Raw genomic sequence first — 27,497 nt, 5'->3', positions numbered from 1 at the left:
GAATTATGAGTCTGCTGCTCTTGCTGACAGGGGCGGATGTGAGACATGGACATAGATCCCAGGGGGTGCAATATGAAGCAATTGGAGTGTTTCCCCAGCTTCTGGGGAATAGTAATCCACAGGGAATGATAGACAGTGAGTAAGTGTTGGGCTGTTTTAAAGTTCTGGTTTCTGGTAGATACTTCTAAGTGGGTAATGCTTTGATCCAAGGAGGCTGCCAGATGCCAGTGGCATAGCTCCTACAGGGACCAGGAACTAACCTGAAGCCACCGCCGCTGGGCTAGTTGCCACTAGTAGCAGCGGTCTGCAGGTATAGCTTCACTTTTGGGTGGATTGACTGCGCAATTGCACCCCTAGAGAAGTGACAGCTCCAGTTATAAGGTAGGATGTAGGGAAAGTGAAGTTATTTGGCATCGTTTCTCGATGGCCCTTATAAAGCTTTTCTTTCAGGAGACAGTGAGAAAACATCCCAGAAGAAAGAAACACCTATATCAGGAGATCTAAAATCTCACATTGTATATATGTAGGTATTAATCTGATTTCCTTATACTTCATTTTCAATTAAGAAAATCTGTCTATTTTCTAGGGTTCACGTGTACAGCGTGGCTGAAAATTCATTATTTTAACAAGATATTACAAAGCTCTTGGAATGACTTTTTAAGATGTGTTTTCAATTAAGTAACTTTTTAATATTATTACTGTTGGGTTTGATCTTAAATAAAGAATAATAGTTTGGTGATTGTAATAGTATTCAGGTTTACAAATTTACACAAAGTTTTTGTTTACATTAAAGAAAAAAAGTCCAGATCCTTACTGTTAAAAGGCATAAATTGAAATAAAGGACCAATGACCTTGTAGTCCAACAGCAAGATCTGTTCTTGTAATCAGGAATGACTTTGAATAGAAAGAGCTTCCAGAAGCCAAGAAAACTTAAATGTTTTGGTTCCCATCTGGGTTTAGAGTCATGGGATTTATGATTCTAACTTATTTAAGTGCTTATAAAAATTTTGCCCTTGCGTATTAAAAAATGTGATCAAGGGCCAAATACACTCAATGTTTAGATATGTCCTTAAGCCTCTTTGATTTCAAGGCAAATTGAGGGCCTAGAGGCTTTTGAAAATTCATTTAAACACCTAGTTCAGCTCAAAAGCTGAAGCCCAAGTTTGAAACTTGTGACAGAGTTGTATATAAAGAATTAATGCAAACATTATGGAACTGGACCTTTGGATAGTTTCGCATCTATTATATTAACTGCTTGTCAATGCTGAACACAGTTTCTTTTGTGATGACACAGATATTACTGCTACTGGGACTTTTTTTTTTTCTGAAAACATGCCTTTTACTTTATTTCAGGATAATAAATTGATTCGTTTAAGTTAGTAGGATAAATAACATGATGGACTTACTTACTTAAATATACATTTTGAATAATTAGGTTTTCAGCCTGTATCACTTCTGTTATGTGCTCTGCCAGTATGGAACTTTATGAATTAAATAAATAGTAATAATTTAATTTGCAATATATTTCTCTATAGTATTACTGTAACAGGAGATTGAAAAGCTGTGATGTAATTTGTATAACTCAAGAAAAAACCCAGTGACTTAAATTAGATCGCCAAGCACCTCTACTTACATTGCTTTAATTTGTACAGTTAAGGAAAGCAAAGGATGAGGTAGCAGAGAGAAGCTGTGGTGCTGTGGGTAGTGTACCTGTGTGTGCACATTTGCAGCTACACTCATAGATGGATTTATTTATACTTTCTTTCATGGCTGATGAGTGTGGAAGCAGGATGTGCTGTAACTAAACAATGCCACAGCTGCCTGAAGATGAGATGGGCAGACTGCATGGTTTGGATGTGGAAGGACTTGACAATTTTCCTATTAAAATTTTCTTATAAATTACTTTAAATAAGAAAGCAGGTAGTGATGGCAAGAATCTTTGGTGATCAGTTTTGGGGCTGGGGGTTTCTGAAATAGCCATTGTCAGTTATTATTCATAAATGCAAACAAACTCATAAATTGGATCCAATATGGCATATATTTTCAGTTAGAACGAACATTTCTGAAACATCCAAATAGTTTTGTCTGCACACATAAGAAAGCTAGCTTGAGATGCTCAAGAAAGAGGTGGTCCTCCTGTAAGTCTGAGTGCTAACATGCTTACTTGGGGAGCATGAAGAGGGTCCACTTTCCCCTCTCAGCCTGGTAAGAGGAAAGTTTTCCCATCCTCCAGGCAAGTGCCTTAAGCCTGGGGCTGTCAGGCATTTCCAAATGGAGATCTCCAGGGAAGAGACTCATCAGGCCAATGGAAGGAATGATTCTATATTTGTGTTATAGTATGAATAATACCTTACAAAAATGAAATATCATCTTATCTGTTTCAGTTCTGTGTCTCTGGACTGATGTCAGACCATTTGTCCTTCTGTTCCCCTACTCATCTTGCATGACCTTTTGAATAACAGCAAAAGAATATTGGTACTGCTCCAGTTTTCTGACGTTGACTCAAGTTATTAAAAAGTCTCAGTCAGAAAATAAAAACAATCAGTTGAAATCCTCTCAGAAACTCTTCTGGGAGTCCTGTGTGGAATTTAAAAATATTTAACTCTAGTTAGCATATGGTTTTTGGACATACTCTGTAGTTACTGGTCCACTCTGAAGAAGTTCATTCTCCACGTAAGATCATCCTTCTTCCCAGATAGAAAACAGCAGTGCATGGAATAAGCTTTTTCATCTATCTGTACTAGTAAACATTTTATTTTTGCTTTAGCCACTGCCAAATACACATACTTTCTTGATCTTCTCAGTTTTCTTTATCAATTTTGCCTAGGTTATTAATTTTAATTTATGTAGTTTATTTCTCTTTCTCCTGTTGTAAATGTGGTACTTTCCTAAATCACAGTGGAGAGGCTTTGTGTGGAGGTGTGGGAACTGCCTGATAACCTGATGGTTGCAATATCCTCCTGGGAGAGTGGGGCCCTTTTCCAAATCAGACTGACCGAGCACGTGAGCTGCAAGGAACTTCAGCTATCAGATATAGTCACAGCAGTTTCCAGACGCACTGGTTAGCCGTCTCCCTGATGTCTCTGCCCAAGTCCCAGCATGTAGAGCAGAAGGCCAAACAGAAGGGCTTTGGCTGGCAAATCACTGTGATATTTGGACTGGAAACCTACCTAGAAGCTGAACCTACCTTCCTCCCTGCTGACGGTCACTTGCAAGATGTTGCCTGACACCAATACTCGCCCATTTCGTTTTGTAGAGTTGGGCCTTTGCCTTCCCGAATTCTCTCCCTCAGTCTGCTCTCCCCCTCAATCCACGTGCCGTTTCATGCAATGGCACCAATATATTTACAGTTAACTTCCTTTGTGCTATTCTGTTTTATACAATGGGTCAATGAGGAGTTTTGAATTTACTGGAAACAGTGCATGCATTTCAGCATGCCATGCTCAGGAAAGGACGGTCAGCACATTTAGGTCTTCACCCATGCTCAAACCAAAACTGAGGAAACAATCTGCGATCCATGCTTTCCTTGTGATCTGTGGCTACTATCAATTACTGTGCAGTTGAAATGCATCCTGGTGTCAGCCTCTTTATCCAAATCACTTTACTGTTCCCTCATTTATGGCAACAAAATAAAACCAAGGCAGGAAGTACCCAAAATAATAGTGGTATTAGTGCATATCATACTAGACCAAAAAAAAGTCTTTGTTGCACACGTAGAACTAACATTGATTTGATGGTTTTCTAGAAACAGGCATCGATAGTATACGATAAAGCTAGAGATAGTGTTTCATTTGGTGGGATCAGTAAGTGCTTTGAAAGTGGAAATATTTAGCATGGAAGAGAGGAGACATTAAATGAATGTATTTTTATTGTACAGCTGGCTTTATAAAATGGCTTTGTAGTTTATTGGTTTGTGCCATGTGGCCCATTTCTGGCACTTTCTTTAGCTGCTCCAGGGAACCATGTTCTCAAGTATTCTCATATATTAATGACAGTTTGTATTGTTTTAGGGGGGAGCAGGTTGAGGAGAGGACCACAACCAGGGCTTGTGACAGCCTGCATTACATAGAAGGAAAGAGTCCAGAAAAAGATTTTTGTTGGATATGAAATAAAAGTCATCAAAAGAAACCTGATACAGTAAGGTTTTACATATTCACAGTTAAAGACCTAAACGGACAAGAGTGCAAAATGCACTATCTTGCCCTTTCAATCACAGAGCTGTATTATGGAAGTTGTCTGAACATATACTTCTGCCAGGAAAAAAAATGAGCTCAAATCTACTATGTATTGTTGAGCTGTTGTATTTTCAGGTTTTATGTTAGGATTTGGTTGCAAGTTTGGAATTTTATTATTCTCCTTTTATTACTTGAGACAGTGAAGGGGGCGAGGTGTTTGCACTGAAAACTTCTGATGTCTAGTTGCTAGGATACCCCTTTTTTTTTTCAAGTCTTTTATCAAGGAAAATGGAATATAATACCGTTTATTTTTTATTCTATCATGGATTTTGCATCAAAACACTTACAGTCATGAAAACTGGTGAAGATTTCTTTAGATCCTGCTTTTTTCTCTGAGCAGTTCGAACTCAGCATCTGAACATAAAACAATGGCTATGTTTTAGCCAAAAGTCAACTGTTTGTCACTATTTATATTTGGCAGGCTACATTTTGATATATGAAAAATAATTTGATCTATTCTGTTTGTACTTCCTAGGACCTTCTGTAACTCAGATGTGCACTGTATGAGAAGTCCCAGACATGCATTTCAAAATTAATACAACCATTTTCTAAGTATTGAATGACTTCAGGGGGAGGGGAGGAGAACAATTTGTGCACATTTAACAGATATTTATAATATTATAATAATTATATCTGGAAAGAAAATTGTTTCATGAATTTAAATGCATAAGATGAGTTGAAGTGACGAATTCAATGTTTCCATAATTGTCAGAATATATATAAGCAAGCATGACCATATTACAATATCTGTTATGTTTCAAGATAGGTCAAGAGAGTAGAATCATAGAATCACAGAATGGTTTGGGTTGGAAGGTACCTTAAAGATCATCCAGTCCAACTGCTCTGCCATGGGCAGGGACATCCCTCACTTGATAAGGTTGCTCAAAGCTCCTTCCAACCTGAACTTGAACACCTCCAATGAGGAGGCATCCACCACTTCTCTGGGCAGCTTGTTCCAGTGTCTCACCATCCCCACTGTAAAAATTCTTCCTTATATCCAATCTAAATCTACCCTCTTTCAGTTTAAAACTGTTGCCCCTTATCTTGTCGCTACAGGCCCTGGTAAAAAGTCTCCCTCCATCTTTCTTATAAGGTCCCTTTATATACTGAAAAGCTGCAAAAACATCTCTCTGGAACCTTCTCTTCTCCAGGCTAAACTCCAGCGCTCTCAGCCTTTCTTCACAGGAGAGGTGCTCCAGCCCCCTGATCGTTTTTGTGGCTCTCCTCTGGAACTGCTACTAATAAGGACACTCTACTTTCTTCCAAAAAAGACCCCACATTTTATTCTGATTCACTCATCATTAAAATATCATCTGTGCTTTATGCACAACTAGATTTTTGAACTGTTTCAGTACTGTATTTCATTTAAGTTTGTGTGAATGCTTTCTAATTAGAATTACAGTTCAATTACTTGAAAATTCTCCCAAGAGCAGCCTCTGCACCAGAAAGAGGACCAGGAAAACACCTATTCTTTGGAGATTTTAGTCCTATCTTGTAACATCAGAAAAATCTTTTAGCAAAACCAGCAGTGACAAAGCTATCATTCTTCTCACTCTAGGCCAAATCTTTGCATGAAAAGAGATACTGCTCCCAATCTCCTACACCACATCAATGAACTTGCCTCACATGCTAAATGTTTTTGAAAAGCCCATATAAAGGGTTCCATTTAGCACTGGCTGAATGAATTACTAAATGCACGTTTATGAATTTTGGTCATCTTCTCACTTAGAAAGCCCAGAGTGCTTTGCTATGTATCTTGGTTTTTAGTGAAATTATATAAAAATAGGTTACTATTTTGAAAACAGTCCACTGGAGTAATGAAGAGATGTAAAAATGCTATGATAAGCATACTTATCCAAACAGCATAATTTATTTTATGTAAGCAGTCAAATCTTGCATCTTTAACAGCTTGTTTTAACAACTTAATTAAGGTTGGATTTTCATGTATTTGGATAGCTGTTCAAGTACAGTCACATAAGTCACGACACCACTTTGTTCACTCTGTGGTCTGAAAAGCATGTTAGCAAGGGATGATGTCTATAAGCTTGTAAATCCTGCTTGGATGTGCTTCATAGAGAGGTTGAGAGGGTCAGCTTCTGAATCTCTGAAGAACTTTGGGACGATAAGATTTTGTGCAATGCTAGGTCAGAGTGCAAGTGGAACTAGTCCATGCCTGTCCGCATCTGACCACGCACCTAGGAGAGTACAGCAATAACATTGGGAGTGTAGTCAGCAGAGCACCCCAGTGCTCTACTGCCATTACCCCAAGATGATGTGTATCAACTGTGTTGCTGGATGCAATTTCTTGTTATAACACGGAAACATAGAAGATTTTTGGCATAACTGTCTTTGTTTGTTTCTCACAATATATCTGTACTGCTCTGAACGCTCAGTGCATCTGAAGTCCAGTGTCGCATAGCATCCACAAGCCCTGTGATATTCTTTCACACCGATAGGGAAAAGGAGCCAACATGCAACAGAGAATATGACCTGCTACCTTTTGTGTCAGAAGTGATCCAAGACATGATCACACTTTCTGATGTGAAAGCTTGTATGGCAGTCTAAGAACAGGTGTCCTGGCAAAACTCATGAAACAGCACCCTAGTATGCCCCAAGGTTCAACTGATTATGGCACCTTTTTTCACCATCTGTGCCACATTGCTTTGTTGTGTTGCTGTGCTAGTCACCACCTGTGCTTCACCCAAAAACCGTGTAGAAGCTGATGAAAGTCTTCCTACTTTGCTTCACAAGAATGCGATGAGCTTTAACTAAATAATGTTTGCAAGGTATTCTGTGGCTCTGGACAAAAAAAAAGATCCTTTATAAATTCAAAACAGTAACATACCTTTCTTCACTGAAACCTTTAGTTGTGAGTGCCTCAAGTTACAGTAGCAGCTTGTACTTACATGATTTTTATGTGGACATTTAAACAAGGCATTATTTTCAGTATTGCTGGACATTATTCTTAATTTAATAAAGCACTGCAACTGTGTATGATCTTCACACCGACAGCCTCAGAGACATTAGTTGAACCCCTGTGACATGCCTGTAAGGTGCAACACAGAGCTCACTGCCTAAGGAAAAGAGGGGTCGAGTGCTCTCTGGATCCTCCCAGTTCAGCGGCTCTCAAAGGGCTGAAGGCATCCTTAAGACTTAGAAATGGTTCTTGGAAGTGGAGTTCCAAGCACACATGATGGAAAAACCTCCAGAAGTGAAGAACAAAAGTTTTTACATCCTTTATGCTCTGTTAACTCTTGTTCCCAACATTAATGAGTTCAACTAGAGTTGAGGAACTTGTTCAACACTGCAGTCCCCAGAAGTTTACATTTCAACAAACATAAAATACGAACAAAGGAGACAAACAAAAAGAACAGAGAAAGGAAGGATATGGCTTCAAACAAATGAAGCCAATATAAGTCAAAATACAACTAAAGAAAGAGAGGAAGAGTAAATCCTTTAAATAAGCAATATTAGCCACAAAGCCCCAAATGAATATGGGAAAAAAAAGAACAAATGGGAATTATTCATAGAAGCTCACACCCTCCTCTGGAGGTTGCAAACTCCTGAATGTGCTGAGACTCTGCAGCCCCTGCTTTTCTTAACCATAACCCCAACACTAACTGTAACGCTTGTCATGCCCTGAACGTACTAATAGGCATTAACGGCCCTGAGCAGCCTCACCTGGGACCCCTGCCCACACACCCCCTGCCCACAGGCCCTGGGGCTCCATTTAAGCTCAGACCTGAGCCTTCAGTCCCTTCCTGAGCTATGCTGGGTCTATGTGTCTGCCTGTCCACCCCTGCCTCCCTTGCTGGACCTTGGACTTGGGTTGCAGGTGGTCTGTTGCTAGCCCTATCTCTTGGGTGGACCCTTCTGATTCAGGCTGTAGCCTTACCTCCGGTCTTGTCTCCAGCTGCTCTCTACTGGAGTGCCTGGATGGACCCTGTTTCCAGTACCCTCTCCTGCCCGTGGTGTTCGTGTGCTGTCGGACTGCACCCTAGCCACTGTGGGCATGGCCTTTGGGGTTGCCCTAGGCTCCTGCCTTGGCCCCCTTTGCAGAGCAGCCTTGCCTGGGCTGCTCCCTGACAGCACTAAGCTTAAGAGGCCTGGCATGCGGAGACAGAAAACATGAGGTATGATAGTCCCAAATCTGTTTCTCTGGGGCTTCAAATGAAAGTGCTTTCAGGGTCTAGAATTTCAGGGTGGAGGGATGTTTTTTCAAAATTATCTTTCTTTCTGCGGGATGGCTGTCAGGACTTGCAGGAGATCCAGCTCTTGGGAAGAGTCAAAGCATATTGAATATCCATTGTGTGGTTCAGGCTTTCAGCTTGAAAACAAGTTGTACATGTAGCAGAGACTTGTACTGGGGGAGGGGAGAACGGTGTCCATTTTGTGAGAGATTTAGAAGCTTAACACATTTAAATTAGAACTCTTATAAAATTTCCTTCAGAATGAAATTACCATTCTGTGTCCGACTTGACAGAGCACTCAGCAGAGAAATGGCAAGGCTGGGAGCAGGGTCTGTAGGATCTTTGTGTTTGTCAGGTAGGCTGTTGGCCTGGGGAATATGGATAGACTCATCAGCATCCTTCTGGCGTGAGCAAGTATGTGAGCTTGTGGGAATCAGACGGCAGGATTTGCAAATAGTTTAATCTGGCAGAATGTCATTAAAATTGAAAGATCTCTGGGAAACATTTAAACATTAATGGATAGGCAAATTGAGAATAGAAAAATGTTCAATAAAAATAACAGTGTTGTTGTTTTCCCCTCCAGTTGGCTCTACTGGTAATTCTCCTTGCATACCATATAGTAGTAGTTGGTATGGTTCCATGCGGCTGGTTTTTTGGCCTGAGGTTTTTGGTTATTTTAAAATGTCTTTGCTCAGAACTGTTGATGGTTACATTCAGAAAACAATATTAAAATAACTTGCAGTCTTAATCACTCAAGAGTTAAGAAACAGAATTAAGACTGTTGAGGCCGTTATAGTTCAGTCCCCGTGTACATTATGAGATAGTCTTTAATTACATGACCTCATTCTTTGTTTTCCCACAGGACCCTGCCTCATTCAGTGTGCAGGATGAACAGTGCTGGGAATGAATCAGCACAACACAGTGAAAGAGTCTGTTGTTTGCAAGACTCATCTCAGTTGTTGAGGAAGTTGGGATATGCGTTTTGAATGAGTTGGGATGTCAAGGAAAGAAAGGATGGTCTTGTAGCTGCGGAAACTGTATGTTGCCCTGGAGAATGAGTTTCTGTCACTGTCTTTGCCAAAAAGATCCTGTGAGGTACTGTTTTGGGGGAGAAAAAGCAAAAAACTTTTCTCAGGTATCCATTAACTGTGAACACCTGATTTTCCTAGAATCTGAGGGCATGGGTCCACATTCTGTACTACCAATATCAAACAAAACATTGAATTTAGTGAGCACTGTTCATTCTTGCACTTTGGGGAAAATGTAGTGTACAATCATAATTAAGAGCTGTTTTGCAAGGGAGTTGTATAAACGCCTCTTGTGCTTTCAATACTGCATATTCTGCACTCTTATTATAGCTATTTGATGTATTAATAACAAAGTTGTCTGTATACACTGTATACACACATCTAAAAGTTAACTGTTAAATAGAACACTAGAAAAAGTGACTAATAGTAAGTTAGTCTTTGGTATATATGGATATGAAATACTAGTGCAAACTACCTAACATCTTAATTATAGGTTTCCTAATTTGCAATGACAGTTTGTATTTATCTTTGTCATTCAGCTGTATATCCTACTACAGTAGCTGCAAACTGTCTGTGAAGGACTTGTTTTCTTTTGCCATCTTTTGAATTAACCTAGTTTATTTTCAGTTGTACGGGATTCTTTTAAAATCAGGGCCCAGATGAAACTGGTGTATCAACTTTCACGTATTCACCTTGCATCTAGTCTGTTCCCCATGTAACTCACTGTGGTTCTCCTTCCCATTTCCATTTTAACACCTATTTTTAGGCATCAGTTTAGCCAGTGCTACAGTGGTGTGGCCAGAATTAATTTTTCCTTATTCTAGAACAAAGCAGAAGTAAACTAGTTGGCCTCTGTTCCTGTGTAACTAGGCCTTACTTCAGACGGGCCTAATCAATGATCCGCACTGTACTCAGAGGTTGGACTGCAAGTGCCAGTCTGCTGAGACGAATTATGGCTAAAATTTGAATATTTTTTCTCTAAATCATAGTATCATAAGACCAAAAAAAGAAATCTTTTTTCTTATCTCTGACATCTTCAAACTCTATCACCTTCAGTAATACAAACAGGGTCTCTATGCCATAGCTCATAAGGGGATTCTCAACTTTCTAAGATATTACTGGTTTCTAGTCCTCATGGTTTGAAGCAACTGAACTGAAAATCGCCATGCTGTTTTACAGTGGAGAAAAACCCCTGCGATTCCCAGAATTTTACTCTTAATTTCTAACTGGTTGATCACTTAGCAAATACTCCCATTTTCTCTTCACCTGTTACGTGACGAAATGTAATGGCAATACATTAGCAGTCTAAAAATATTTCTTTGCATGTGAGCACTTATCGAATCTGTCATTATTCTGCATTTTAGCAGGTTTTTTTAAGGATTTGAACGTTGAAATCTTTTTTTTTCAGTGAGAGTTTGTATTCTGGATTTGGTGTGTCTTACAGCAAACAGTAAAGGGAGATCACCCTGATAGTTCTGCTGGGATCGAATAACCTTTTATGACTCTAAAAATATATATCTTTTTAAGTAGTTATTCATTATAGAAGCTAGGTAAAATCATAAACTCATATCGGATGTTTTTACTTGTGTTTTTATTCACAGCAATCAACCCTAGTCCAGGGTAATAAAAACTGAGCTTTATGAGAATATTGCAGGGTTGAGGAGGGTCCGGATGTGGCTGTGATTGTGAGTATGGAAGTGTGTGTACTCAGCACAGATGGGAAGGGGAATATTGCTGCCACTGCAGCACAAGTACCCTGAGCCACAGAGGAGTCAATCCAGCTGAGTAAGTGAGGCTTCCAGCCAGGGGTGCTCTCACAAAAGCACAGCCGTGCTGTGTGCCACATTGTAAGATGTAGCTTAAATCAGACTCCTCCAAAGCAAGGATATTGGGTCTAGAGAGTAGAGAATGACTTTGAGAAGGCCAGTTAAGTCATAGACCTTATTCTGTTGGGCTTATTCCTTATAGTACAAGCAACTTTGAACCTTCCCATAATCTTCTGAATCTTATGTTAGAATCAAATTAGAGTCTGAAAAAAAATTATGTAATTTAGGGCTTGTCTTCCTCATCTCCAGCTTATTTAGTCAGAGTAATAACTATGGGTCATTTCAAATGGTCAGAGCCGTCTGTTTCCTTAAATCTTTCTTTGGATAGACTCTGAGAAGTGCTACTTTGATTTTTCCTATTTCCTGTATCAACTATAGCAGTCTGATGTAATTCAGGTGGAGGACAGTATTTCTAAATCTGTCATGACAATAGAACTGTGTTCAAATAAATGAATGCAAAAATAATACTTAACCTTTTTGGCCCAGTGTTACTCAGAGACGTACAAAAGCAGAGACTGTGACAGATCAGGTGACATCAGCTTTTCCTTAACACTAATATTAGTAGCAAGCCTGGGGATATAGAAAGTACTGTGCAATTCATTGCTTTCTTTTTCAATGATCAAATCTCTTTGTATGAGAAGGGCTATAAATACTCTCTTTGTTTATCCTGCAGCCCAAGGGCAAATCTATGATAGAGACAAGATTCTGCAGTGGCAGAGTTATAGAAAACTCAGCGTTCTAGTGTGCCATTAATAGGAGCCTCTAAGTACTTTTGAGATGACTTAAAAATAAGTCAGTGCGGCTCTTCTGTTTTACAGACAAATGTGTTAGAGACATGGTGGGTGCGGGCAAAAGAAAACAAAAATGTATATGTAAACAAATCTTCAGAAGCAATGTTTTCTAAAGACTGTGTGTTTTGCAAATAGCAGGTAAAACTTGCACTTAAGTAAATGCCCAATGTGAAATCCACATCTAAATTAAAATTTAAAATAACTTGAAAATGTTGGTTGTGAGCCAGCCAACACTGAGAATCCTCTGTAATCAAGGTGCCTGTCACTTGTAGCAAAGAAGGATAATTCTAGTCTAAATAGATTCTGAGGCTACTACTGCAAAAAAAAAATCTCTCATCTGTTCCATTTCACTTACAAATAGACCAATTAAAACTGCCCACAATCAATGGCTGTAAGTAGCACTTACCATTATCAATTGATAAAGCCATAGCACCAATGACAAACCTTGGTTCAAGCCTGTAATGTAAATGAAAGATTGGGCTACTGGGACCTCCCTGGGACGTGGACTCCAGCACACTCTTAGACCAAGCAGACAGGTCATATGTTCTCTTTTGAACTCCCTTTGAAAATTAGATGGGATTTCTTCCTTCATTATTCCTTCTGCATGGCTGTGTCACAATCTCTCTCCCAATTTCAATGTCATTCTTGAGCAAGTTGTAGCCATTTTTTCCTTGTGCTGATGCTATTTTTGTTATGTAGTTAATTTGTTTCCCACTACGTTTATAGGAAGCTAACATATCCTTTCACATGATTTTGAAGTGCTCTCTTAATAGCCTCCTGGAAGAGAGGCTCTCCATTCCTTTGATCAAAAGAATGGTCAGGATTATATGCACCATCTCAAATAATGTTCATATATACTTGAGTTTGTAATAATGTCGTCAATGTTGCTTTTTTTTTTAATTGGAAATATCTTGCCTCAGATTCTTGGATTGTGTTTCTCTTTCATGGGTAGAGGAGGTTGATAATCATTTTGTCTGACTATTTAATCCATCTCGCTCTTTGATCACTCTTTATGCCTGAGATTCCAGAAAGAATTCTTGTTGTTACCCTTTATTTATGACCTTGCACTCTGTACAATTGATTTTCATCCAATTACTATTACTTTGGGTCCCAAGGTCATTCACTTCCAGTATGATAGTACAGTTCCCTTCTGCATGGATAATTCATCTCAGTGACGTATTATCAACAGATCTCAGGGGTGTATTTTTATTTTGTATAGTAAGTTTATGAATGAAAATATTAAATAATATTTGCCCTATGGTGGCTTTTTAAGGACTCCACCTAGAAATTTATAAGAACTTCTTCTGGTGCAGTATTGCTCTACAGTCTGTGTAAAGAAGGTAGATTCACAGTTTACTTAGCATCACTGAATTGTTGCTCCTTGCAACATTTGAGAAATACTTGCAAATGTTATGGGAACCTTGTGTTTACATCAGTAAGGATGATATTTACACAGAAAATAACTGGAATGGGATCAAAAGGTTTTAAAACTGAAAACAGGTGCACAGGAAAACAACGTAGGCTTATTCTGTACATTTACTTTGGTTGCACCTATGCAATATAGTATTAAAGCTCTTAGTCTGAAATGGGTAGTAAAAGACAAAGTGACAGTAGAAAAATTATCTTTCATTTGGAAAATGACAAGTCTGTGTTTCTTCTTTCTTTGAGAAGAAAAAAATACAGTTCTCTACAACAATATAAAGCAATGCTGACACCTACAGAGAATGTATGTAAATATCAACTCAGAATTTACATTATTTGGTAAAAGAAAAAATATTTTAAAGCAAGCTTTTATAACTGTTAAGAAAAATAAATCTTTATCTTCTGCTTAGGTCAATCCTTGGTAAATCAGATAAATCTTTGAACATAAACCATATGCTTTAAAAATTATACAATTTACTTTCAGTAATGTACACTTCCAATTGCATAAAAATAATTTTTTTACAAATTGATTCATACAGCTGTGAAGGACCCAACAGCCACAAACCAAGCCATCGGCATGATGTACGTTGCTGCACAGAACCCGGTTTACTGCCTCTGATGGGCTGTTTCCCCTTTCCTCCCTCACTGTGACACAAGAGGATTATATTAGTATTACTGGGGTTTGCAGCTTCTGTGCTCAGCCAAACAGGCCTATAAAAACTTCTGTGTAATAAAGACTGCCCACATGTGGAGTAAAGTTAAAGAAAAACTAGCCTAACGTATTAAGGAGAGATTACATAGAAGAGACATAGCTGTTTTATTGAGTATTTGTGTAGCAATATACTATTATGGGTTATGCAAGCTGTGATATTCACCGCACCGGTGCCGAAAGGTGGACTCCTCCTTTCCTTCAAAGCGTAAGATAGATATTTTGAATATACAGAAAAAGTATAACCAGTAATGAATTCTCTGCACTAGTCATTTTCTCAGAGACAATTTATAGGCTTGACAGTAACTTGCTTAAAATGGTGATTTAGCGAAGTGACCAAGGGATAGGAGGCACTAAGCCATTTAAAAGCAGCTTTGGAAAAATGGGAGATGGTAATTGCAGGCTCGTCCAACATTCATGTTATCCTTGCTCCCATTATGCCAACACCTGGGAGAATTTCAACTCCCAAAGGAAATTGCTTGAGAAAGTTTGAAGTAGGTTTCCAGATCCAAACTGCTGAAGATCTTTGAAATTTTTAGTTTTGGCTCTAAGTATGGCTTGGACCCAACTCAGCTTGTGAGCAAATGGAAACTTGGAAGACTGAATGACTAGAAAGCTTGCCTTGGAGTTTAGGGTTTTTTTTAACCATAGAGACCTACAAATCGGAAGGGAATACTACTCATAGTATTGAGGCACGTCATAAAGGCAGGTCATAATTATTTTTATGCAAAAGGCTGAATAAAAAGCCCTCGTTCTAGGCCTCTACTGCTTCTTCGGAAATGAATATATCACAGGACATTAATAAGCGTCTTTGAAAACCAGGTACGTTTCTATATCCTAGAATCTTTTCATCTGATAGATAACAGTGCTTTACCAGTCAGACTGTCAAGATCTTTCCATTGAAAAGTGAACCCTTTGGACTAGTTAATGTGCATTTTCATTTCTATTGGACAATCACAATATTAAAATTCTGGCATGTCTATCTTTAGCATTAGGTAGAATTCTTTGGGGGTTTATTAACGAATTGTAGGAATGAAAACAGCAGATCCAGCCCTTTCACGGTATAACTGTGGCCCTAAAAGCATGTGTACAGCATGCCTAAGCGCATAAACCGGTTTGATATATATATTATGTGTATATAAACACAGATATTCCCATGCATATACATGCATACCAAGCGGGTCTTCGTTGAGGGAACTGCACCGAGTTAAGAAATACCCTTTCCTCTTCAATATTTGCGTGTTTACATTTTTCAGCTTCTAATTCGTGTACGCGTTTTGAACAGAACCATTGTTTCAAATTCCATTGTTCTGGTGGATCTGAGCATGAGGACGACAGCAAAAAAGCTTAGCTTGCCATTTCGGACGCTGCGAGATTAACTTCTCACCAGCGTTTCCCAACGCCAGCAGGCAAACACACGCAGTTCCCACACCGATCGTCCTTATTTGCAAAGGCTTAGGCCTTACAGGGACGTAGCTCAGTCGACGAGCTCACCGAAGCGCAGGCGGCAACTTCATTTGTTTCCTTTCTGGGTGGTGCGTGGAAGATGGACGCTGCCTCTCGCCTCGCCCTCCCTCGCCGAGAGAGCTTACACCACCGGCAGCTTTCTGCGAAGTTGCAGTGCGGCCGGCGCGCCGCCCCGAAGCAGCCGAAGGCAACGCGTTATCGCGCCCGCCTAGCAGCCGCGTCCCGCTCCCTTCGTGGGGGGAAACGGAAGCCCCCAGAGGCAGGTTTCGCCCGTGACCTGGAAACAGTCCGCGCCGTGCCCAGCGCCCGCCGCCGCGGCCGGCTCCGGCCCGGGCCTCGAGGCGGGGACGGGGGGAGGCGGCTGCGGCCCGGCCGCCCCTGGCTCTCACTAGGGGTCGCAGGATGCCAAAAAATGGCGACCCGCTCGCGGAGGGCGGGGGGGGACGCCGAGCTCACCTGCGGCGGCACGGCGGGCAGGCCGGGGCCGGGGCCGAGCCCGAGCCCCGGGGAAAGGCGCAAGTGCCGCCGTCGTGGGGCCGCGAACCGGCCTCTCTCGCGGTGGCTCCGGCTGCTGGCTGAGAGCGGAGGTTTGCCGAGGACAGGAGGCTCGAGGCTGGGAAGGCGGCGGCGGCCGGTTGTTGTTGTTAAATACCCGTGCCGGGTAATCCGTACGAAGGGCCTAGCGCCGGTACGGGTGAGATTATTTTTGTGGCAGAGCATAATCTGGATGCTCGCTGGAGACTTGGCCGGGCAGTGTTTTCTGTATGGTGCTCGCTAAACGCTCACTGTTGAAAATCAATAGTAAGTTTTATTTGTAAGCACCAGTCTCTTCTTCCACAGCGAAGTCCTTGAGCTGCTACGGGTGTTCCACCACTTCTCTAGCAACCTACCCGATTAACTTAATTAGGTCTACGCTGTCTGAAGGACTACATTAAAAATGTAGGCTACATCAGCAATATTCCTTGTGAAAGCTCTGATACTAAAATATAATCACAGGCTGGGTTTCGGAAGGGAGTTTTCTCATCTAGTTTGCCACGGCTTCTTAAACCAAACCTCAGGCATGTTCCTACGTCTTTATTTCCCACACAAACAAATACTCTGTTACTGTGGTGACAGCGAGGATGGCAGTTAGAGAAAGAAATGTAACAAGCAATAACAACAAAAGGTCCAAATTTACTGATGGAGACAACTGGCAAACTGATCTGTTCATTAAAGTAAATGGAATTTGGACAGCAGCAGGGAACTCATTACAAATATATCAAGCAGCCTTATTCCGAGTCAACTGAAATATGCAAATGTCAAAAATTGTATTCAATAAATAGTTTGACATTTGACACCAATTGAAATAACAGTATCGATTTCTAAAGAAAGTTGAGTGACAAAGTAATGGCTTTCAGTGTATTTGTGTACGCATACAGAGAGAAGAAAACAGGCTTAGGAAGGAGTAGCAGTAGCAGAGCTTTTCACTAATTGAAGACTACTTGAATCATTTAGAAGTCATGAGCTATCGCTTCAGTGCAGTTAACTCATAAACCGGGAAGATTCTGACTGTTTTCACTGTTAGCATTTTGTGCAAAATTTGGGGGGGTTATGTCACAAATTTTTCTAGTACAAGGATTTTGATAATAGGTCTTGTTGCATTTATCTGTAATGTCTGTCCTGCAAACCACTATTCATGTCACTTCCTGAAAAAGAGGATCCACATAGATACAAATTGGCTTATGATAGGCTGAGTTAGGGGTTTTTTTAGTTGTTGGGAAGTAAGTGCAGTTTTTATATGGTAAGTGCAATTTTTTAACAAATAAAACGCACATGCACAGACATACTTAAAAAAAAAATATCTTGCCTGTTGTGGCAGTTCTACATAATAATGAACACGAGTACAAACATACACCTTGATTCTTATGCTCCATACTTGAAGATTCTGAGTTGTTCGTATGTGCAATGTTTTAAGCCCATACTCATAAAGTAAAGGCTTCGGTACCTAATCTGAAAAGGGCACTCCTGCCAGCACATGGGAAACCCAAACCTAGATGCCTGGAGTGTATAGCAAATCTGACTTTTCAGATCAGCAGCACATGCAGAAAGTAAATCTATAGTGCTTTTGCAGTGAGACTGGACTCTGTGTTATATGCAACGCAGAACTGTGCATGTGTAAGTGGTGCCCAGGACCTCTTTCACCGTTTTCTTGGAAGGCTGAAAGTTTTATGTAAATGGTGGTTCCATATTCTGGTTTAATTTTGGAAGTGTTTTGATCTCAGACTTTAGTTTGGGTCCTTTATATTGTGAGAGTGTGTGTGAGTGTGTACACATATGTGCACACAATTGGCAATAACTATCTCTAGTCAGTCATCTGTGACATCTCTAGTATTGCAAATTGTATAGTTTGGGGGGGCAAAAAATGAATGGCAATGGATTAGTGCTCTAACTGTGCTGAAGGAAAACTACTGAATTCTGTATAAATGTGTAATTACTGTAAAATATGTATCATTCACAGCAAATGCTGATTGGTGTTTGCACAAAACTATCACCTTAGTAAGTGAAAGAGCATCCATCTTTAAAATACAATATAATCCCCGAATCTTCCAGACAGAGGTTATTAATTATTGTTGCATGGTGCACCAGTGTCTTCTTTTAAAAGTAGTTTATGCTGCATAGTCTAGGAAAATGTTCTATTGTAGTAAAGAAGAATTGATAATAAGCACAGTACAAATAATTTGGGAGAGAGATGGATAATGTGAATGCAATTAAATTAGTTTTACCATAGACATTTATGATCTTATACCATTGAAGATTACAAAAAGGTACTAGCTAAGCCACCTTAAGTATATGAGGAATTTTTTGGATAGCTGCACTGTTTAAAAAAAAAAAAAAAAAAAAAAGAAAGTGGGAATGATACTACCTGTACTAATGAAATGTGTGTTAGACAATGTTGAAAGGGGTAACAGTTCTCTGCTGTGTAGAGAATTTATGTAAATATTACCACAAATAAAACAAGGCTAATAACCACAGGACAATATTGCTGTCATTGATAGTGCTTGCATCATAGTTTCTTGCTGCTTTCTGTAAGACAATTGGTATTCTTCCTCCTGGGAGTTGGTGATACGCCTTATTTATTTTCAGTGATCCAGAGTTAGAAGAATACGTTGTGTCTGTGTAGAAAACCCAATTAGGGCAGGGTTCCTCCATTTGCTTTGATTCCTTACCTCCAGTCTCGGTGTTACATGTTTTCTGTGGTAAGTGCCAGAGAGGTTATCGTAAGTGATCATAAGTGATAAATTACAATGTAAACTAAACCAGAGGTTTTTCATCTGAGGGGCATATGGCACAAAACAGTGAATCCTGTTCTGCAAGGTGCTGAGCTGCTTCATCTTCTAGGAATGAAGATCAAAATGCTCAGCAGTCACTCAAGATCAGGCTCATTAGAGGCTTTCTTCTGTCAAAAATCAGCCACTGACTCCCAGCTATGTGACAGTATGCTGAATACTGGAGGGTAAGATTAACCCTGTACACCTAGTCAGTCTAATAAAAAATGTCGCTTCTCAGTCTAACAGCAACATTTCTTCCTGGATAAAGGGTGAACAGGTCTAGGAGTAGTACTATCATTGTTATGGTTTATTAAACTTACATTAACATATAATTGCCAGAGAAACTATGTTCACTAGCTACCAATGTCTAGAATGATGACTGATAAGTGATCCTGTTCAGCTCCTACGCAAGTCAAACGCAAGTTTGCTGTCAACCTTGACAAGGAGCAGCCTCTTGCAAAGTTGAGAATTGAATCCTGAACACTTTACCAACCTGTAAAAATAAACTACAAACTTCAAAACAAACAGCTTTTAGCTGTTTTTTTGCATGCTAGACAATAAAGTAAACCAAACAAAATGAAGTTGGCAAACATTTAGATGTCAGTTTTTCATCTGGCAGTCCCTATCTATCTTCTGAAGAACTGCAAGCTAAGCTCTGCTAAGCTCAAAGCTCATAGACTTTGTTTTTTAATTAAGAGGAGGGCAGGATGCCTCCTAGTACTTGGAATGCAGCTGGTTTCAGACAAGTGAATATTTAATATGACCTCCTATACTAACCTCCTATACCTTCTAGCTTTGAACATTGCTTTAACAATTAAGCTCTTCTGGCCCTGTGTTTAAATAGCTGTCCACAGCTACTGCAAATTGATTTATTGCTTGATGAGGATCAGGGATGCTGAGCAAACACAGAACAGTTTCTAATTTAAGTAGTGCACCACTGGTTTTGTTGTTGTTACTTGATTACTCGTTTTAACATCAGTATTTGTTCTCAATGGAGTTTTATGCTCTTCTGCAGTTTTTAGAGCATTAAAAATGGAGTGGGCATAACACACATGATGTTATAAACAGAGTCTGGTTGGGTATCTAGCATTAAAATTCCCTGACACTGTCTGCTGATAGATGATGTTTAAGTTGCTTATATGCCTTTGCTTAATTGTAAAGATTTGGTATGACGTTTTGCATGCTAGGTATCTGCTGCAAGCTGATCTTTAGTTTTAATTTCTTGTTCTTCAACCTTTCTTTTAGAATATTAGCTTAAATTATCCAGGTATTTGAAAATGAAACTTGCAAATCTGTGGGTTTTCTCCCAATTAAAAATCATAGCAGTATTTTTGGAAGGGTTTCAGTATGCTCAGTCTTGTAGGAAATGTCGTTAAATCTTGAGCAGAACAGAAAGGAGGAGAGCATTAGCCCTTATGTCAAGGGATGTATCCTTTTTTTTCCTTTTAACTTTACTATGGACTTAAAACTTATCGCCACAGTCAGCCTTGAATACATGCAGTTTTAGCAGCTCTCTTACCCGAGTGTCTCACCTGCAGTGACATTTTACGTGATCATTTTGAGCTGTGCCTTGCTTGGATCTGGAACTTAATTGAGAAGAAGTGATGATTTCACATGCTTAATGCATCTCAGCTGTACCTATGGGATGAGGCAGGGAAGGCTGTCTGACTTGAATAGATGGGGAAGAAGACCTGATCTTGCAGCGTGGTAAAGTTGGCACAAAGCTCCCGAGAAAGAATGCGGGATGTGATTAGGAGAAATCAGCAATGGGAACACTGGATGTATTTTTGGGACAATGAAATTGTTTGCATGAGGAAACTTGGCCTGAGGAGTAACAGAGTGAAAGAAAAGAGGTAGATGGAGGGTTGCAGACAACCAAAACTGCCTGAACAGCAATGTAAGGGTTGGAGCTAGGATAACTCTGTAACTGGGAAATAAGGTCAAGGAGCCAGACCAACTTTGTGGTGCATACCTGGAGTAAAGAACAGGCAAGGAAGGTGAGTGCCAACATAACTAGAAGTTAAATCAGGTGAGGAGGCATAAGAAAAGGATCAACTAGATAATGGTAGTGAAAATAAAACAACAAAAAACCCCAACCCTGCACAGCTGAAGATGAATCTGAGAGTGAGGAGTCCCAGAATAAGATTAAAGAAAAGTGCAACTAGGACAGCTGGAACTGGGATGAGAACCAAACACTAGCATTAGCTAGATAAGAAAAACAAAACTGGGATGAACAGCCAAGACTGAAGAGAGAATGAAGACAGGTTAGAAATAACAAGCCAAGATAAGGCAAAACATGGACATGGGAAGCAAGCAGATGGGAGTGTGCTATTAAAAAACACCCTCTCCCAGAGCTTGGAAGGGATCCCAAGATTCGCTGTCCCTCTTCTGCCAGTAATAACTGTGAAATCCAGTGGTGAAGAGAGACACGTCTTTTCAAATGCTGGGCCAAACATGGGACTACCTACTCATGCTAACAGGTACTGCATGGAGGAGCAGAATATTCAGTGGTGGATGAATTATGTGGGTGTCATCAATGATGGGGCTGTTGCTGGCAGGAATCTGGTCATGTTTATTCTAGAAATGGAAGGAAGTATTGAAGAAAAAGAATTGTGGGAAGAGAAATGCTGTCTAAAGTCTTCTGAGAGCTGAATGGCTTGAAATTTGAGTCTTAGCCCTTGCCTCTGCCACAGAGTTCCTTGATAAAGCTGGTTCAAGGCTTTTAAATTATCCTTTTTGCTAATTATTTTCATTTTCAGATGCCTGAAAACTCCAGGGTTTGATTAGAAGTAGTTCTGGATACTCGGTGAGTAAAATTACTGCATCTGAAACCAGTGGGAACCAGGCCTTGAAAAAATAAGGTTTTCTGTAGTGCCAAGTCCTGACAGGTCTACAAGATATCAAAACAGGCAATCTATAACTCTTTCCCATGTGTAATATTCATATCCTGTCACAATATCCCCTCATCTGAGGGGTGTATTATGAAACTAAACTAATTAGTATTTTTGAAGCACATGAATACTGTAGCAACACGCTCCATAAAAAGCCCATGAGGAAATTAATAACTCTGTATGCAGAGTAGGATCTGAATAAGTGTGTAATGAATAAAGCATGGGGCATGTTTTCAAAAATAAAACAGAAAACACAGCATTGAAGGGCTTCTTGTTAATTAAGCACAGAGGTCTGTAGAAAAAGAAAGTATGTGAACATGCAGTGAACAACTTTAATAATACATGAGTAGATATGGGAGAGAATGGAGAAATAAAGTTTCACAGGTGAGCTCACTGCTGTTAAAAATCAGGCACTCGTGATCTTAACGTCAAAAGTTTAATTTTAGTTTATATAGTGTACTCAGTATATATCTATGATTGTGTATATGCCTGTTTGTTCCTGTAGACAGTCTATTTGCCACAATGCACTTTCAGCTTCAGTATTTCCCTACAGAATAACAAGTTGGGGAATTAGAAACTATTTTAACGTAGTTTCAGCTGTTTCAGAAGTGCTCTAGGTGCCTCAGAGACAAGGAATGGCTTTATCGGGAGACAAAAGCGGGAAGGTAACCAGCTGCCACTGAACTTCCCTGTGTTAGCCTCCTGAGAAATCCCACGACTCCCAGTCTCAAGGAGCTGACCAGCCATGGTCTTCAGTCTTCAAAGCCTTAGGCATGTGCTGAGCTTGATGTTTGTGAATAAGCCCATTGTGTCCACCCACCTAAAACTCCACACGAGATGGAGGCCTAAGCAGGAGACAGATAGCCAAAGAATGAGGAGGAGGTGTAAGCAACGATGTTTCAGATGTATTTTTTTAGTTCTGTGATTGTGTCTGTCTTTCTTGCATACTTGTCCTTTTTTTAAAGTTCTTCTTTTGTGTGGGAAGAGCAGAAAAGCCTCCAGCTTTCTGGATTAAAAAAAATATAAAAATATCACCACCACTTTTAACATAACTGCATTTACCATTATCTGTGTCCCTGTAATGTACCTCCAAATGAGGAAATTTAAAGGAAAAGGGAAAATGCTTGGAGTTTTGGTGTTGCTGTTGTTGTGTTCCTTTGGTTGGTTTCCTTCCAGCTTAAGCATTCTGTCTTCCTGGCTATGTGTTCGTTTCTTTGGAAACGGCTGTAGGATGGATTTTTGATTGACTGTGTTGTCAGATGGATTATCAGAGTTGTGAGCTTTTTGGAATGGTAGACATGAATGTGCAATAAGAAAAAAATATTTTGTACTTAAAATGTTTCAAAATTTTGCATCATGAAAGAAGCTAGATTGAATATTTAACAGGTTACTTGGGGAAAAACTTTATTTTTTTTAGAAAAGAAAGTCAACCGGTTTGGTTACTAGGAAAAAATTTCTCTTCATATGAGGAAAGGTTTTTACTAACGTGACTGATGGGAATATTAATACCTAAGCAATATAGAATAGTTTCTGCAGAGCTGCAACGCTTATTTTAAGCAGTAATTCTAATGTGTGGCTGCTCTGGATTACAGGCAGAAAACAGCTTTTACCCTGACCTATACACACATTTATTTGTTAACAGCACTTACGTGCCCGGATTTCTGCACGATTCCCATCTAGCGTTTCTGAGTTTGTTTCCTGTCTTAGTCAGGGCTCTGCAAGGCCAGCTGTCCTCGGGGCTGCGAGCGGTTTGGTGCTGCTCTGCTAGTGCTGGTGATGCCGAGGTCGGGGGCAGATTGCCGGCTGGAGGCTGGGGGTGACGTCAGCGCCTACCTTGCTGGGAGAGTTAATCTCCCGCTGGAGAGAGACTAATAATCTCCTCGCTGGGGAGACTGGCGTGTGAAGGATCGCATGTTGTACATTCCTCTTCTGGGGCTGTAAAGCAATCAGCAGAGTCAGTGCGTTTCTAAAGCTCTATTGACAAACACGTGTGCTTGTTAGACAGAGGTCGTTTCTTTTTGGGGTGGAGGTGCATAGGCGCAGGAAAGAAAATTAACTTTTTAAAGGTGTGCATGTATGAAACGAGACCGAGCAGAATAACAAAACCAGGTTAGGGAGGTCCAGTATGTGAAACGAGCATGTAATTAATGACACTGTAAGATAAACTATCTCTTTGTGGACATAAAAAACCCCCCAGAAACTAGATTTCAGATGGGATCAAACTGGTTTCTTTAGCAAAACACAGCCCACCACACCGTAACACTGTGCAAGCAAAGGTAGCCATCAACCCCGACACTGCTCTGATGGACTGACAGGAAGGGTCTCTGATAACTTCCTTGGGAGTCAGTTCCAAGCACCTGGGATAGCTGGTCACAGAAATTACATTGAGGAAGAGGGGAAGGGAACAGGCCACAAGTTTCTCAGGCTCTTCTGTGATCTGGCGCGTGGTGCTTTTTGCAGGCCTTGTGACACACAGCAAACTGACCTGCTGGGACAGAACGGTTATTCCTTACTGAAGGCTACAGCCTTTCCGTGGCAGCCACTCGTTCCTTGGCTTTCAACTTTGGAGCAACAAGATGGAGCTGGGAGTAATGCGGACACAACCTGGACGCCAGAAACGTCAGGAAGCACAACACACGGATGCTTCAAAGACACTGATGTTACTCGGTGCTAGACTCCTTAATATGCTCTGTTATTAAGCTGTCATTAGCTCTGTCTTAACCGACCTTTCTAGTTTTAACGGTATGAACTGCCGAGAGTACCTATCTATAGCAACACTAACCCTTTATTCGCAGGAGGGCAGGGGCAGACGGACCGCTCCGGGCAGGCAGTACGCTTTTTGTCTCGCCTTTCCTCCACCGCCGCCACGGTTTTGGGAGCAGCTCGGCCTCGATAGCGGCGATAGCAAGCTGTGCCTACCCCCTCGATAGCGGCGGCAGCAAGCTGTGCCTACCCGGAGTTTGCGTAATTGCCTTTCACCGCGCCGGTGCCGGCACCTGGGGCGGCGCGGAGGGCCCGCGCCCGCGGAGGGCAGGGGCGCGCAGGGCGGCTGCCCGGGAGGCGCTGCGCCCCGAGGCAGCGGTGAGGGGCGCGGCGCGCCGCCGGCTCTGCCTGCGCTCCTGGCACAGCCCCCGGGGAAGGGACTATCTCCGGATTTCCACCCCTGCGACAGGGGGAAGGCGAGCGGGAAGTGGTGCGTAGAGAGCCAGCCTGTGCGGGCTCGGACGTGAGAGAAAGACGCAGGCGCTTCTTCGCGGCAGCCCTTTCAAAAGTCCGTGTTAAATGTGACACCCCGGCGAAATGGGAGCAGGGGAAACTCCCCCTTACCCACCCCTCGTCCCCGTCCCCCCCCCGCCCTTTTCCATGGAAACTCGTAAAAGGAGGAGGAGGAGGAGAGTTTGCTACGGAAAAGTCTCACCTTGGTCTGAAACAGTTTCAGGCGTTTCTGCGGGATCGGAGCTGCCCGTCTCGGGGGAGGGGAGGAGGCAGGCAGGAAGGCAGGCAGGGAGGGAGGGAGAGAGATCTTTAGCTACCTATATATATATTTATATATATAATTTTTTTTTTCCGCTTGATCTTATTTTATTCCAGCAGCACGTATCTCCACCCCTCCTCCCTCCTCCCCCTTCCCTCCCTCCCTCCCTCCCTCTCCAGGTTGATCGGCTGAAATGAGGCTTTGCGCGCTGATCCCTTCTCGGGCTTTAAAACAAAACCCGGCCCCGCGCAGCCGGCAGCGGCTCGGGGCGCCTCGGCGCTGAAGCGCGGCGGGGCGAAGCAGGATACCGCGGAGCGGGGCGGCGGCTCCCGCGGAAACTTCGCTTGGAAAATAAACCTCCACCACTTTCCTGGAGATCCACGTGAGAACAGGAAAGCCCGACTGCAAGATCTCAGCGCTGCTGCTGCCTGCTGCAATTTTACTTTTTGTTTGCCTTGATTAATTTTTTTTTTTTCTGTTTGTTTGTTTGTGCTTACTTTCATTTTGGAACCGGTTCGCAGCTGCTTGGCTGAACTTCTGGAGACCAATGGACCTTTTATATTGCCTTCCTCTGTTTTAAACAAACTATGGACGCTTAAACTTTTCTCTTTCCCCCTCCCCCTCGCTCCTTAACCCCCACCCGTCAGCTCATGGGGCTAACACTGCAAAGCAGCCGCAGCAGAGGGAGAAATACAGAGTCACTGATTTATTTTCCCGTCTCCTAAATTGCAGTTAATTCTTCTCACCGTCCTCCTCATCACCCATTCTCTCGGGCTTTTCTGGCTGCCGGGTGTCGATCCGTGCATTGTTTTATCTGATCTCGATTCTTTTGTTGTTGTTGTTTAAATGCCATGCACTGCTTATCTAGAGAGAAAGCTATATGGAGATAGAGGCATATAGTGAATGCGCGTGTGTTTCCATAAGACTATCAAGGGAGCAGATCAGAAGCAGCCCGGATCCTGACCCTGACTGTATGAATAAGTAAGCAGGATGCTGACGACTGTGTGTTAGTTGCCTGTAAGGTTTTCGTAAGTTAAAGGGGGACGGAGGAGGGGGGGGGACAGACCAGAGACAGAGCTTAGACTAAGTGTTTGTGCGGAGGGGGGGAAGCTCTGACACTTTGCTCCCTCCAGCGTAGCTGCTGCCTCCCATCACTAGGGCTCCGCGGTTTGCTCTGGTGCACCCCACCCCCCCCCGCTCCCTTTTCTTTCCTTCCTTCTTTCTCTCTTTCTTTCTCTTTTCCCCCTCTCCCCGTGGTAGTTTGCTGATGTGCAGCCCGGATCCATCTTCTGGCGGCAGCAGCAGCGGGACCGGGGTCGGCGGCGCGGCGGGCGGCGGGCGCGCAGCGGGGCGCGGGCCGGGCGCGGAGCGGGACGCGGGCAGCGGCCGCCACCACCGCCGCCTCCTCCTCCTCCTCCGCGGGAAGTTTGGCTGGGGTTTGACAGAGGCGAGGGGACGCCCTGACAGACAGGATCTCCCGGCCTGAGTCCACCCCCTGCGCCCACCCACACACCCAGCGACTTCTCCCCGGCGAGGTGGCGGGCTGGGGGCAGGAGGGGCAGCGGCGCTCATGCTCCTCACGCTGTGTCGCACCCCTCTGACTGGGGCTACCTAGGGAGCACCGTCCCTCGGAAGAGCCTCCAGGTGGAGAAGGAAAAAAAAACCCCAAACCCAACAAAAAACAACCCCCAAGCCCACCCCAAACCTGTGGTTCCTCCATCCCTTACCCTCCTTCCCCAAGCCGGCGTGGACAGCTGAACCGGCCGCCTAATTCATCTGCTCCCTGCCCACCACCTCTCTGCCCGAGGGAGGATGAAAATGCTTTGCTGGAGGATGGCACTGTGGCTGGCCGGGTGGACTGTCTGTGGGAAGCCTTCCTCCTGCTCTGGCCTTGATTATGACTACACTTACGATTTCACTGAAGAGGATAAAGCTGAGGCGATAGATTATAAGGATCCTTGCAAAGCCGGTAAGTGACTTCCCCGTCTAACGCAGCTCCCCACCCCCTCCCCAGATGGTGACTTTGTCTCGGCTGTATTTACGGCGGGGTGCGTGAGGGGGGCAGTCCCGGGCTCACCTGCTCCCTCCCCGGGCAGCAGCGACCGGCGGAGCCGGAGCCCCTGCGCCCGGCTCCCTCACCTGGGGAAGGCACCCG

The 27,497-nt window shown here is 42.3% G+C and overlaps 1 protein-coding gene across 3 annotated transcripts in view; it reads left to right on the top strand.

Annotated features, from left to right (window-relative positions):
• The first annotated feature begins 4,099 nt into the window (after positions 1-4,099).
• TLL1 (tolloid like 1) overlaps positions 4,100-27,497 on the top strand; it is a 162,731-nt gene continuing 139,333 nt past the window's right edge. The window contains exon 1 of one of the 3 annotated variants that reach the window (XM_030015076.2): positions 4,100-4,137. Coding sequence is in view for 2 of the 3 variants with exons in the window: in XM_041124304.1 (XP_040980238.1) it covers positions 27,155-27,311 (157 nt within the window). In the remaining variant the exon portion in view is untranslated. Of the gene's footprint in view, positions 4,138-25,523; positions 27,312-27,497 lie in introns of those variants that run through there. The other 2 variants (XM_041124304.1, XM_030015059.2) reach the window with 2 other exon arrangements.

This window comes from Aquila chrysaetos, chromosome 1 (assembly GCF_900496995.4).
Source record: "Aquila chrysaetos chrysaetos chromosome 1, bAquChr1.4, whole genome shotgun sequence".
Taxonomy (NCBI): domain Eukaryota; kingdom Metazoa; phylum Chordata; class Aves; order Accipitriformes; family Accipitridae; genus Aquila; species Aquila chrysaetos.
Note: the sequence above shows the minus strand (reverse complement) of the source record. Positions and strands in the feature narration are given on the sequence as shown.